The following is a 13144-nucleotide window of genomic DNA, read 5'->3' on the forward strand; positions in this document are numbered from 1 at the left end:
ATTAGTGCCAGTTTCGGCCATGTTTATAGATTACCGCCACTATTCCAGCTATATCATGAGGATAGCGTATAGCGAGGCCAAATGGAGGTTGTCGCATTACAGACATTCTGCTAACTGTTTTTATTTCTGTTCCCTGTTACAGAACCACACACACACACACACACACACCATCCTACAGTTGTGTGTCAATAAACCATCATCCACCGAGGGACTCTTGAGAGATTGTGACCGATCATCTGCTGTGGGCTCCACCTAACGATCCAACACATCTTCAATTCAAGGAAGCCAGTCTTCTTCCCTTCCAGTAAGTGACTGGGATTCCATAACAAGCCATGATGGAGGTTCGTTCTTAACAAAATAAAACATCGCTGCTCTCATCTGGGCTGCCCAGAAATACCACAGCAAATGTAGTAGGTGCAGTCCACCTCTATCAGGAGACAAATACAACAAAGAAAGCCTCAGTCTTGGATGTTTGTTTCTCCAAATAAAGTTGGAATAAAGATTTTTTAAGCACTTGAAAGAAGGAGGGGCATGGAGAAAGAGGTGTTGCTTGGAAAAGGTACTCAAACGTAAACAAAATTGTCATTTTAAATATGTTTATGCACCCAATGAAGCATATGGGTAGTTTGTTCCACCTGTTTATAAGCTGTACTACGACCTGTGTCAGGGTTTTTAATGAAGTTGAATCATTTTATTCATAATGGCAGTGATTTTAACTCCTCGATAAGTAAGTTCTTCTTTCCATACCACAAAGGGGGTTGAAATCAGAGCGTGAGGCCTTTCTTTTTACAGCAAAATCATTATTCTGGATTTATTGTTATTTATTTTGTATCCTGAAAATGTACTGAAGGTTTCTAATAAGTCAAGTAATGCAGGTAAAGTTTGCTGTAGATTTGAGCCAAACCAGTTCCTAAATGAGGAAATTCTCGCCTGCACACATTCCCCACGTGAACAAAAGCCAAAATGAAGAAGAGACTGAAGTTTGATTCACACGTGTGCTTTATGGCTCAGGTTGTATTTAATGAACACGTTCCAGTCCAGGACCCTGCAGACGGGATGTCAGACTGACGTGACGACTCCAGGCTCAGCTGTCCTTTGGGTTCAGCAATCTGCTGGCTGTGCAGAGACGTCTGCAGGAGGGAACAATATTCTGCTTTTCATTTTCCACACAACACATATTTCACACATTTACTGTTGAGCTGTAAAAACGTGTGTGTGTGTCCAGGACTCACCTCCACGATGTCCTCCAGAGGCTCCATGTGGACCCGGCCAGTGCCAGCAGTGTTTCAGACCAAGCAGCGGAGGTCTGGGAGGAGGAATGTTCTGCAGCCCTGCAGAAACACGCTTCTGTTCATCCCACAAAGCTTCACCTCAGCTGGAACTGAAGCTCCAGGGTTGAACAGTGAGAGTCCCTCACCTCTCCGCTGAGCTTTGTCTTTGTGCAGCTGAGCCTCCTGCTGCACCTCCTGCTGCACCTCCTGCTGCACCTGCTTCCTGCACTGCTGCCTCGTGGCCTCCTCCACGCTGGGAAACTGTCCCTGCAGACAGCCTAGAGGACCGGGCCGGGACCTCCTCAGACGGACCGGGGCTGCAGGTCTTTGGGCTGGAGCTCAGGAAGGAGGACCTCTGCAGGAGCTGCGACCCCAGACGATCCAAGACGGGTACGAAGTGTGAGGACAGGCTGAGTGTCTCCTGATAGCCTGACAAGATGTCCTGAAAGGACACAAACACCAAGCACAGCGTGGAGACATGAGGGTCTGAGGAGGAGACATGAGGGTCTGAGGAGGAGACGTGAGGGTCTGAGGAGGAGACATGAGGGACTGAAGAGACATGAGGGTCTGAGGAGGAGACATGAGGGACTGAAGAGACATGAGGGTCTGAGGAGGAGACATGAGGGTCTGAGGAGGAGACATGAGGGACTGAGGAGGAGACATGAGGGTCTGAGGAGGAGACATGAGGGTCTCAGGAGGAGACATGAGGGTCTGAGGAGACATGAGGGTCTGAGGAGGAGACGTGAGGGACTGAGGAGGAGACATGAGGGTCTGAGGAGGAGACATGAGGGACTGAGGAGACATGAGGGTCTGAGGAGGAGACATGAGGGACTGAAGAGACATGAGGGTCTGAGGAGGAGACATGAGGGTCTGAGGAGGAGACATGAGGGACTGAGGAGGAGACATGAGGGTCTGAGGAGGAGACATGAGGGTCTCAGGAGGAGACATGAGGGTCTGAGGAGACGAGGGTCTGAGGAGGAGACATGAGGGTCTGAGGAGGAGACATGAGGGTCTGAGGAGGACAGATTTGTCTTCAACATGTTCATCAAGCACATCAGAAAACACCTGATGTTTCCATCTCTGAACGTTCACCAACAGACGAGTCCGACTGCTGAACATGTCTATTTTATTATTTCAACATCAAACCTGAAGCTTCATATTTATTTCCATGTCAAAAGAGGAGGAGAACTATTGAAATGAATGCATGTGTGTGGGTAATGACTCCTGAGTGTCCCTGTCCCCCTGACGGGGTCAACGGGGTGGATGGGAGTGATTCGTCCTAACTCACCTCTCCTCTCTCACTCCACAATGGATCAAAGCGGAGTTTTCCTTTGCGGGACTTTTTTAAAGCCTCCAAAGTTTCCCATCGCCGCGTCTGGGACGACACCGATCTGCGAACGAGGAGCCTCGCCATTTCGTGTGATCTGTAAACGGGAACAAAGTCTTAGCTTTTCATTCTTATTTTTCTTGAATGCATCTATTTGAAACATTGCAAACAAATAACGGAAGGGCACAAACACACAGTCACTAATATACAGTATAAAGAAAGTGTGATCACATTTTTGTTATTCAACTTGTTCATGTTGTTTTGGAAACTATAAAAACCGGTAAATGGGAGCATTTTTAATGTTATCTGTAGTTGTGTTTTGGATGCAGTCCCAAATGCTGCCAGTAGGGGGCTCCTGGGGACAGCAGACTGAGTTTCACCACCTTCAGACTGGCAGAAGGAGGGAAGGAAACGCTACGTGTCGTCCGTCTCACTCTTTTCCTCATTCTACAGGTTAGTCTACATCCTGAAGTACAAATGATGCTCAGCCAACTCTTACACTTTGTTGTGTCGTGATAAATGTTGAAATCAGAGTAGTTGTGGTGCGAGAACGTGTGTTCTGTTGACTGGAATGTCCGTGCTGCTACATGCTAATTAGCATTAGCCTATCAGATCACGTCAGCACAATATGACTGCTGGGCCTTAATTCTGCTCATTTTACTGTAACTACAACCTTCCTGGAAGGAAACGCAACGTGTCGTCCGTCTCTCACTCTTTTTTCCTGATTCTACAGGACTAATGAATGTTAAACAGACTCCTGTTACAAAAGTCTGCTTTGTGTGTTGCATTTCTGTACAAGAAGTCACGTACCATATAATCACCATTGCTTCCTACACACACACACACACACCTCATACTACCTGCCGTATTCTGAATGCGTTCTCTGAAAGCGTTGGTCGTCTTTTCCAGCTCTCAAAAAGTCGTGTTCGCCAACCGAAGTCTGGAGAAGTAGTGACAAACTTCCAGCATCTCTGGCTGCGTGCTGATTGGACGAACTGTTATTACCATGGCAACCAGTTTTTAGCAGCATCTCTGGCTGCGTGCTGATTGGACGAACTGTTATTACCATGGCAGCTAGTTTTTAGCAGCATCTCTGGCTGCGTGCTGATTGGACGAGCTGTTATTACCATTAAACCAGTGCATTATCATGGAACTGTCCCGTCCCAGCAGCTTCTTCTGTTTTGGTGTTTATTTCCTCCACTGTTGTCCAGTTGTGCAGCGAAGACAAACAATATTATGTGATTGAGAGCCTTACCTACAGTACAGTGGTCCCTCACTATAACGGTTCACCTTTCACCACCTTATGAACGTATGAACGCCCACAGTGTTCTGCGTCCTGATTGGCTAAGGCAGAACTTGCACATTGTATTCTGTGTTCTGATTGGCTAAGTGACTGCCGACCCTGGTCAATCAATCTCCGTGCCGTGTCTCATGTACGCGAATGCGTTGGACTTGCAGATGCATATATACATATTGCAGATACATGTATACATATTGCAGATACATCAATGTCTGCTCGACAGCAGTGAGACTCTGAAGTGCTGCATGTTTGCAAGTTTTGTTCCTGACAAACTCCACAATGTCTACAAAACGTTCTGCACCGACAAAGGAACCTGCAGTCGCAGCCAAAAGGCAGAGGAATGTTTATGTTTTAAAATCTACCAAGGTTTGAACTTTGGGAGTTTAAACAAGAGAGAAATGTGAGAAAATTTTCATTCCTGTCTGAGAAAAGTGTATAAAGTGTGTGGTGAGGGGATTTACAGCCTTAAAACATATATAATACTTGTAAGTTTCGCTTATTACGGGTTATTTTTAGAACGTAACCCCGCGATAAACGAGGGAACACTGTAATACAAGTTAATGCACTTTTATTGAAACTGTTTCAGTCGATCAGTTTCACAGTGTCAATTGTTTACTGTTCTGTTTGTTTTATTTCTGTACTTTTATCTTGTTTTATTTATGTATTTTTAATTAATGTTGTTTTACGGCTGTACCTGTCTTGTGCACACTGGGGACTTTTACAAATGTATTCCAATGTGGTTTTACTGCAAATGGCAAATAAAATTAATCTGAATCTGAATCTGAATCTGAAATGCTCTTCACTTCCAGTCCAACCAATAATTGTTTGACATTTGGAAATGAACTCAGGCTCTCAATCACAGAATGGATGTACGTGGAGATCTGGTCTGCAGGCCGTCAGTTTACCACGTCTGCTGCAGGGTTCTGGCTGCTAATGTCGTCCTGGGGCTCAAAAAGAGTTCAAACACCATCACTAATATAAAAGCATTAACCAATAACTACCAGTTAAATCTCCTCACCATTCTAAGAAGAAGAACCACTCAGTAGCTCAGTGGTCAGCTCTCTGTCCACAGAGTGAGACGGCCCCCGGTCCGAGTCCAGGTTGACCTGCACATTGTGTTCTGTGTTCTGATTGGCTCAGTGACTGCCGACCCTTGTCAATCAATCTCCCTGCTGTGTCTCATGTACGCGAATGCATTGGTCTTGCATATACATATTGCACATTACATATTGCATATATACATATTACATATTGCACATGCATATATACATATTGCATATACATATTGCATATACATATTACATATTGCTTATACATATTGCATATACATATTACATATTGCATATTGCATACGTCATGCCCCATGAACGTGGCGACCTGTTCCAGCTCTTGTTCACCAAGATCCAAGAGTTGGCAGAGTGTGGCAACCTGTTGTCGTAGTTTGGTGGATCTCAGGAGTTCAGGGTTTTCTGCTTCGCTTTCCTTTTGCATATTTTGGGAGACAGTCACTTCCTGGTACGTTTGTCAGAGCAGCAGGTGAGCAAAGAGATGAGGGTTTTCAGCAGGTCTGCAACTTCAGCCCTGCTTTTAATCCACAAGTTCAGGGATTCTTTCATTTGCTCTGTGAAGAAAACAGGACCTTCTTTCCTCTTTTCCCCGGATTTCAATGTGAGTTAGAAGCTTGCGAAGCTCCTTTTCCAGTGGAGAGAGGGTTTCAAATAGGTCCTCATTAATGGGACTTTTACTTGCAGTCTTGTAGAACTCGAGGCTCGTCCGTGATGCTTCACCTTCCCTTCGCTTATTGAAGCTGATGACCTGTGCCAGAACTCTCATTGAACAACTTGCCCGCTGGGTCACTTCCTTCCTTGCTTCATCTTCTACCCTTCTCAAGTGGTCCCTGAGAACAACCACATTTTTGGTGAGGGGGATGTCGTCCTCTTTATTCCATCTTTTCTCCAGGATGGTTTGGTGAGCACTGACACAAACCGTGTGTGTGTGTGTGTGTGCGCGCGCACACGCGCTTTTGTGTGTGTTCGTTAGAGTATATTATTGTCACTTTGTTCATGTCACAAGTTTACAACTTTGTTTCTATAAATATTAATATTCTCAAAGTGGTGGACCTGAACTCGAACTAAACTCAGACTTCTGTACGATATTAATTAATTAAATTAATTAATGTTTTATCATTTTGCTGATCTTGGAGAGAAACAGTTTCATGCAAAGCTGAAAGGACATAATAAAGATATTCTTATAATTTAAATATCGTCTAATATAGTGTGTTGAGCCACATTAATTCCATGGTTTTCAATTACAAACTTTACTAGATAAACAATGCGATTAATCGCAATTAATTACAGAAAATTTGCAATTAATTCTTTCTTTTAATCGATTGACAGCACTAATATTTTTTTTTTTTGGCAAATTTGCATGTTTTTTTATGTATTGACATTTTTCTTATATGTTTTATGTGTGTCTGTTTTGTCTGTAACCTTAAAGTACCATTGCTTGTTTTGGCCAGGACGTGCTTGAAAAAGACATTTATAATCTCAACGAGGTTTATTCTGGTAAAATAAAGATCAAATAAAATAAAATAAAACATCAATCAATGTTATGTGTATCGATCCAAAAGGATTTTGTGGTACATTATCCGATTGTGAGATGATTTTGTTTGACATATAAACTTCAGAACTACCATAATTGACCTTTGATCACACAGTATGATAATTAGAACTTCTGACTGGACAGTATAAAGTAGAATTTCTGTCACATGATATACATTGACAACACAGGAGAAATGTACTCTCTTACACAAACATTGTAAACAAGTTACACACAATGCACAAGATTTATGACAATTTTTATTCAGCCATGTTTGACCCTTGAAAGGGGTCATATATATATATGTGTGTGTGTGTGTGTGTGTGTGTGTGTGTGTGTGTGTGTGTGTGTGTGTGTGTGTGTGTGTGTGTGTGTGTGTGTGTGTGTGTGTGTGTGTATAAAATTCAAGCATCTTTGTTCAACTTTTACTTAAATAGCATGTTAATACCTAAAATACGCACATGTACATAACATATGTAGCCCAGTGCAAGTTGTTTTTTATTATGATTAGCAAGATGGAATATCACAAAAATCTAGCATTTTATGAATGAATGAGATGAATGAATTAGAACCAAAGTGAGATGTAAAACAAGCCTTTAAGCGTAACGGTACAACGTTGAGCTGAACAGGAGGAGAACTGCTGGGAGCCTCAGGAGCTTTTCTCCAGCACAGTAGATGAAGCTGCTTGGTCCAGCAGAAGCCAGGTATTGTACTTTTCTCACGTCAGCACGCCACGTTAAGCCCACAAGGTTCTCTCTCGCACATCCAGCGCCGCCTGCCTCCACAGGGGGCGTCGTTCCAGGAGGACAGCGGGGGGTTGCGGTGGTACATCTCCACACAGTCCTCCACCTTGTTCTCTCCACCGTGGTCGGGCTGCCCAGCCTGCCACCATCTAAAGTCCAGGATACATTGATGATGTCATCAAATCACTGGACATGATCAGTCACTCAGTCATTCACTGTCCCACCATCCAAAGGTCGTGTCACACCTGGACCCGCATTTATGATTCCTCCTTAGTATTATCAAGTGTATTACTCTATCTATCGTTCTATCTATCGTTCTATCTATCTATCTATCTATCTATCTATCTATCTATCTATCTATCTATCTATCTATCTATCTATCTATCTATCTATCTATCTATCTATCTATCTATCTATCTATCTATCTATCTATCTATCTGCCTGTCTACAGTATCTATCTATCTATCTATCTATCTATCTGTCTGTCTACAGTATCTATCTATCTATCTATCTATCTATCTATCTATCTTACTATCTATCTATCTATCTATCTATCTATCTATCTATCTATCTATCTATCTATCTATCTATCTATCTGTCTGTCTACAGTATCTATCTATCTATCTAGAGTATCTATCTATCTATCAACCTCTTTGAACAACCTTGATTAGACTGAATGGAGCTCTATAAATAAATTGCCTTGCCTTGCCTTGCTTCGTATCTAGTTTCACCATGTATAACAACAGTGACTTTTTCTAATTGCTAAAACAGGATTGTCCTTTTTCGATACTGACATTTTAATGCCTGTGACTCAAATTAAAAACGTTCTTTTATTGAAAGCCTTTTGACCTTCTTGACCTGCAGGTACGACGGGCTGTCTGTGAGACACACAGCTTAAATAGTGCCGGGGAAGTGTTGGAGCTGCTCAGAGGGACTTGTGAGGAACAAGGAGGTAGAAAGGCAAAGTGAGAGCAGGTTGTCTGTCGTGCCTTCAGGCAGACGGTACTTTGTGGCCCAAAGAGAAAGTGACAGGATGTCAAAGTCTTCCAGGCCGTCTGCCATGAAGCTCTTCAACACAGACCACACCATTTTAAACTCTACATTTCTTTGATTGGCAATATCCTCGTCCTATTTATTACTTTTAATGACTGTTATTACCATTTTACTTTGTGCTCATCTCATCTGGTTGGATGTATTGAAGGACTTGGCCCTGGTGGGACAGTGAAGGTGTCTGAGTGTGAATGAAGAAGCAGGATCATTGCGTCTCACCGGTCGGTCAGTTCAGATCCATCCACCCAGATGAAGTTCCCATTAGAGCCACGTAAGCCGATCCAGAACAAAAGATCCACGTCTCCGTTCAGACGGTATATGGCCCTCTGTTTAGATTCAGACAGTGAACATAAGGCGGAGCTCAGACACTTTCCTGTTGAACCAGTAAATGACTGCAGAGCACCTGCTCCTGTTCGCTGTCGATCACCACCAGGTCGCCATTTCTGCTCTGGCAGTCTCTCCTGCCTTCTTCCCACGGTTTCCCCACAGTGGAGAGGAAGTAGCATCTTGAGTTGATCTCCAGCCAACCTGCAGGACACCGCCGAGAGGACGCACACCTGCTCAGCTCTGCAGGGGAAACAAACCAATAGAAAAGAACTTGATGTGGAAGGAACCAGACAATGTGCTGGATGTCCGGGTCGTTCTGTGAATGTGTCGCTCTTTATTAGGAAAGGGTGGGAAGGAGAATCAACGATGGTGAATCTGGGGTGGAATTCTGGGTAATGTTCTCTCCTCCTTCATGGACACACAGGCGGCGCCGGGGGAGGGGCTGCAGCGCCCCCTAGGATCGCCAAAGCACCCCCAAGAAATGTGAGAATTTCTTTCAGTGGTTTATTTAATTCATTTTTTAAGTGTGGAGATTAGAATTTGTTGCCTGGTTAATTAATAAACACACCAATAAAACATGTTATTATTTACTTTTGAGCTAAAAAGCAGTGATGTGATTCAGCCAATCGCTGCACAAGCGTTAACCTTTGAACTTACTGCTTCAGTTATCGAGAACACATTTTTCCTGCTGACTTTGTAAATACTAATGAAACATTGAGGCTTTTTGCATTGAAAAAAGGCAAAAAATCGCTGATGCCTTTGCTCTGAACAACAACCGATGTATTGTTTTATTCTTACATCTCATAGTGAGTGATGATTATTGCCTATTTGGTGTTTGAGATTCGAACTTTGACTCCTGGTTCTCGCTTATTAATCAGCAGAGTGCAGTGGTGTTTCAGTCAAGGCCAGCAGTAACAAAATGCCCCCCCCCCCTCCCCCCCACCACGCATTATGTCCTACAGTAAAAACACAATGTGAATCCAACGTAAGGCCACTACCATGCATCAGTACTTAATCCACACCAATATTACAGCTGATCAACAACCACAACACATCAAGACACTGCAGCTTCACCATCTGTGTGCACGATTGTATAGGAAACACCACTTTACAATGGAAAAACTGCCCCAGATGTCAACAGCAGCACCAATCTAATCCAGAGAAAGTAAAAACACTAGCATCACCATCACTAGATTAAATCATCCTGCTGTAAAATGCTGCACAAAACCTTTGTTGGTCTGAGTTACATCATCATTTCTGCTGCTGTCTTTTTCTTCTTCTACTCAAAAGGCCCTGAAGCAGGTCTGCTATGGTATCATCCCATCTTGCTGTTCAATCAGCCTCCATCACTCCAGAGCAGCAGATCATAACAGAGTCATCGCCACCTGCCCATGAGCCAAGCAGTCCAGCTCATTTCAATGACGACACCAAGACCAGCACTAGAAACTCTGCTGGCCCTGAGGAGGTCCGTCAATAACACACCAACCTCTGATTGGCTGATGGTCCTGTCACTCAACATTTTAACCCAATAGCAGGTCCAGCTTCCATCAGAGGGCAGCAGTGAAGTTACTGCTGGTCTCCAGCAGAGGAAAGGAGCTGTGATGTGTTTAGAGGACGTAGGAGATTTGAGCTCCACAGAATAGAGCCAGTCGTCTTCTGGATAAAGTTGCTGAAGTCATTCATTGATTCCAGAAAATCTCTGGCGCCACCACTGCATGGCACCACCTTATGACGTCACAGAGCGGGAGAAGCCCCGCCTCCAGGAAGATTGACATGCTGAGAAACCAAAACAAGACACGCCCACCAATGTGCCCAGGAGCTGCAGCCTCTTCTCTGCTGCTTCACATTGAACTGCTGGTTTTGTTGTGTCCACAACTGTTTTCACCTTCATGTCCACTGGAGAAAATGTGTTTTCACCTTCATGTCCACTGGAGAAAATGTGTTTTCACCTTCATGTCCACTGGAGAAAATGTGTTTTCACCTTCATGTCCACTGGAGAAAATGTGTTTTCACCTTCATGTCCACTGGAGAAAATGTGTTTTCACCATCATGTCCACTGGAGAAAATGTGTTTTCACCTTCATGTCCACTGGAGAAAATGTGTTTTCACCTTCATGTCCACTGGAGAAAATGTGTTTTCACCTTCATGTCCACTGGAGAAAATGTGTTTTCAGGTACAAGTATGGTTCCTCACTGTTTGACTTGCTGAAAGAAGAAGCACAGCGGAGAATGTGGCTGGACTTTTTATTCTTTTCCACAAAGAATGTGTTTGTTTGCGAGCGACTCTTCACCAAAGAAGCTTCCAGAACTACGGTACTTTGAAACTGGACTTAATTCCTCAGGACCTTTACCTTTGTTTAATAACCTCATCTTAACGATTATTGATTTTTATCAGGCATTAAATTATACTATGATTCAGGACAGAACCATGAATACTCACGAACAATAACTTCAAGACTCGATGCAGTGTGACTGACAGTCTGTCAGACGACATGTAGAAACAAAGACAAACAGAAGGACGTCTCACCGCTTATATTGATTTGCAGTCTTTGAATGTCCTCCTCCAACGTCTTGATCTTGTTGACGAGGACGTTGTTTGTGTTTTCCAGCAGGTTTTTGTCGGCGGTCAGGGCATTGAGTCGTTCTTGCAGTTGGTTGCACCGCTGGTTGCTCGTCTCCGGACAGTTCACCATCTGGCTCGGCGCCGCCGTCGCTCTGCCTCCAACTTGAGTTGAGTTACAAGCGGAGGTCTTTGAGGAATTATCTGACAGTGAAGGAATCAAGCTGTAATTGTGGCTTTTCTTCATTTGAACTCACACGTGTGTGTTCAGGCCAGACTCACAAGCAACGCGTAAGGAAACGTTGAGGAGGACTTGTACGACACACAGCAAACCCACGATGAGGAAGAGAAGCGAGAAAAGTCTCCTCTCTGCAACATAGAGAAGTAAAGGAACCACAACACGGTGACCTCTGACCTCTGCAGTCGTTAATGCAATGTTTAGGATGCTGACATGCTACTAAATGCTTCCGTTGGATAAACATGTGCTTTTTTTTTCTTCTCTTAATAATACGATTGATAAAGCCTTTGCAAAATCGGACCATTTTAACTGGCATTCTAAAATAAAGCATAACACTGAGAGTGAAACTCACAACTTGACTGTAAACTCACACTGCAGCTGCACTCGTCTGGTTAAATTCTACATTTCCTGGATTTTGATGTAATAAGACGTCAATGTCACCAGCAGATCCAAAGGCAACACGCTCCTTTTGACGCTGATGGGCTTTTACTTTGAAAGTCGAAGCAATGGTGCAGCTGATGCACCATGTCCCACATTTTATGGTCGTAACAAGGTCATGACGACGTTTTAAAGGTTTGTATTATGATAAATGGACTTATTTTTTACAGTGTGTTTATGTCTAAATAATAATGTGAACATTCATTTGAATAAAACGTGAAAAGATTAAGAAACATCTCTGATTGCAGCAGTGAATGCTACTTAAATCATTTAAACACTTTTTTCAAACCAGATATCATGGAAACATCTTATGTCACGCATGAATTTTATATATCTTTAGTTCTTTATTTATTTTTTTTGTAATTTGCGGTCAGAGGGACGTGGAGCTAATTGGAGCCAATGTTGGGTGAAGGACATGATGACACACTGTCGTGGTCTGTCACTGTTCATGTTGGGAAAACGTTGGTGACTAAAATGTTCAATAGAAGCATTTAAAGTTAGTGAGTCATCGTGACGAGCAGAGGGAGTCAAAGCCGGGTCCCTCACACTCAACGACAAGGTTTTCCTGAACTCTTTTCTTTTCCACGAGTGACAAACAAGTTCAGTGTTTGAACATAAACTAAGATCTATAACAGTTTTAACATAAGGAGTCTATCAACCTTCTTTCTAAACTCCTCATTGAACATGTGGGGACACGTCACTAGTTGGGGTAAAGGATTGAAAACCCCGGCAGTGTATTTATTCTAACTGAAATAGAACTACTATTATGAGAAATGTTATGACCTGGTTTTTCTTGGTCTGCAGGGAGTGTGTCTCCACGTCGCGCTCCATCATTGACGTAGTCCGGCATCTCCAGGTCCTGCATTGATCTGACCGGAGCAGAAATCCGCCTCGGGCTCCTCCGTTCATCTAATCTCTGCTTCCTGTTTCCTCGCTGTCTTCACTGAGAGTGACGGCACGGAAAACGGACATGGTGACATCATTGGCCAACATACAAGAGCAAAAAAACAAAAACATAGATGTGAGAAAATCACAATATTCTGGTGAATTACAAAACTGAAATGTCATTGATTCCATTCATTTTTCTGTACGTTGAGTTTAAATGTCATAATGTTGAAGTTTCCCTAAAGTGACTTCGTAGTGTTAAAATGTTGAACCCACTTGTTGTGACGACACGATTCAATAGTTATGCGATGATGTGGTTGAAGACAAAGACCCACTTGTATTTAAAAATAACCTCAGCGGTTCTCACTGGCTAAAAGAAGACGTACGTGTTGCATCAGCAGCGATGCG

At 43.3% G+C, this 13144-nt stretch overlaps 1 protein-coding gene across 1 annotated transcript; it reads right to left on the reverse strand.

The window, feature by feature from the left end:
- Window positions 1–6795: 6795 nt before the first annotated feature.
- Window positions 6796–12751, reverse strand: LOC308149299 (uncharacterized protein). Its single transcript, XM_080520994.1, has 6 exons — window positions 12635–12751; window positions 11458–11544; window positions 11143–11379; window positions 8693–8856; window positions 8509–8615; window positions 6796–7388 (listed from the first exon to the last, which is right to left on the reverse strand). Exons 1-6 carry the CDS (start codon window positions 12714–12716, stop codon window positions 7220–7222), a joined length of 846 nt encoding a protein of 281 aa, XP_080377120.1. The 5' UTR covers window positions 12717–12751; the 3' UTR covers window positions 6796–7219.
- Window positions 12752–13144: the final 393 nt, after the last annotated feature.

This window comes from Blennius ocellaris (assembly GCF_963422515.1).
Source record: "Blennius ocellaris genome assembly, chromosome: 3".
Taxonomy (NCBI): domain Eukaryota; kingdom Metazoa; phylum Chordata; class Actinopteri; order Blenniiformes; family Blenniidae; genus Blennius; species Blennius ocellaris.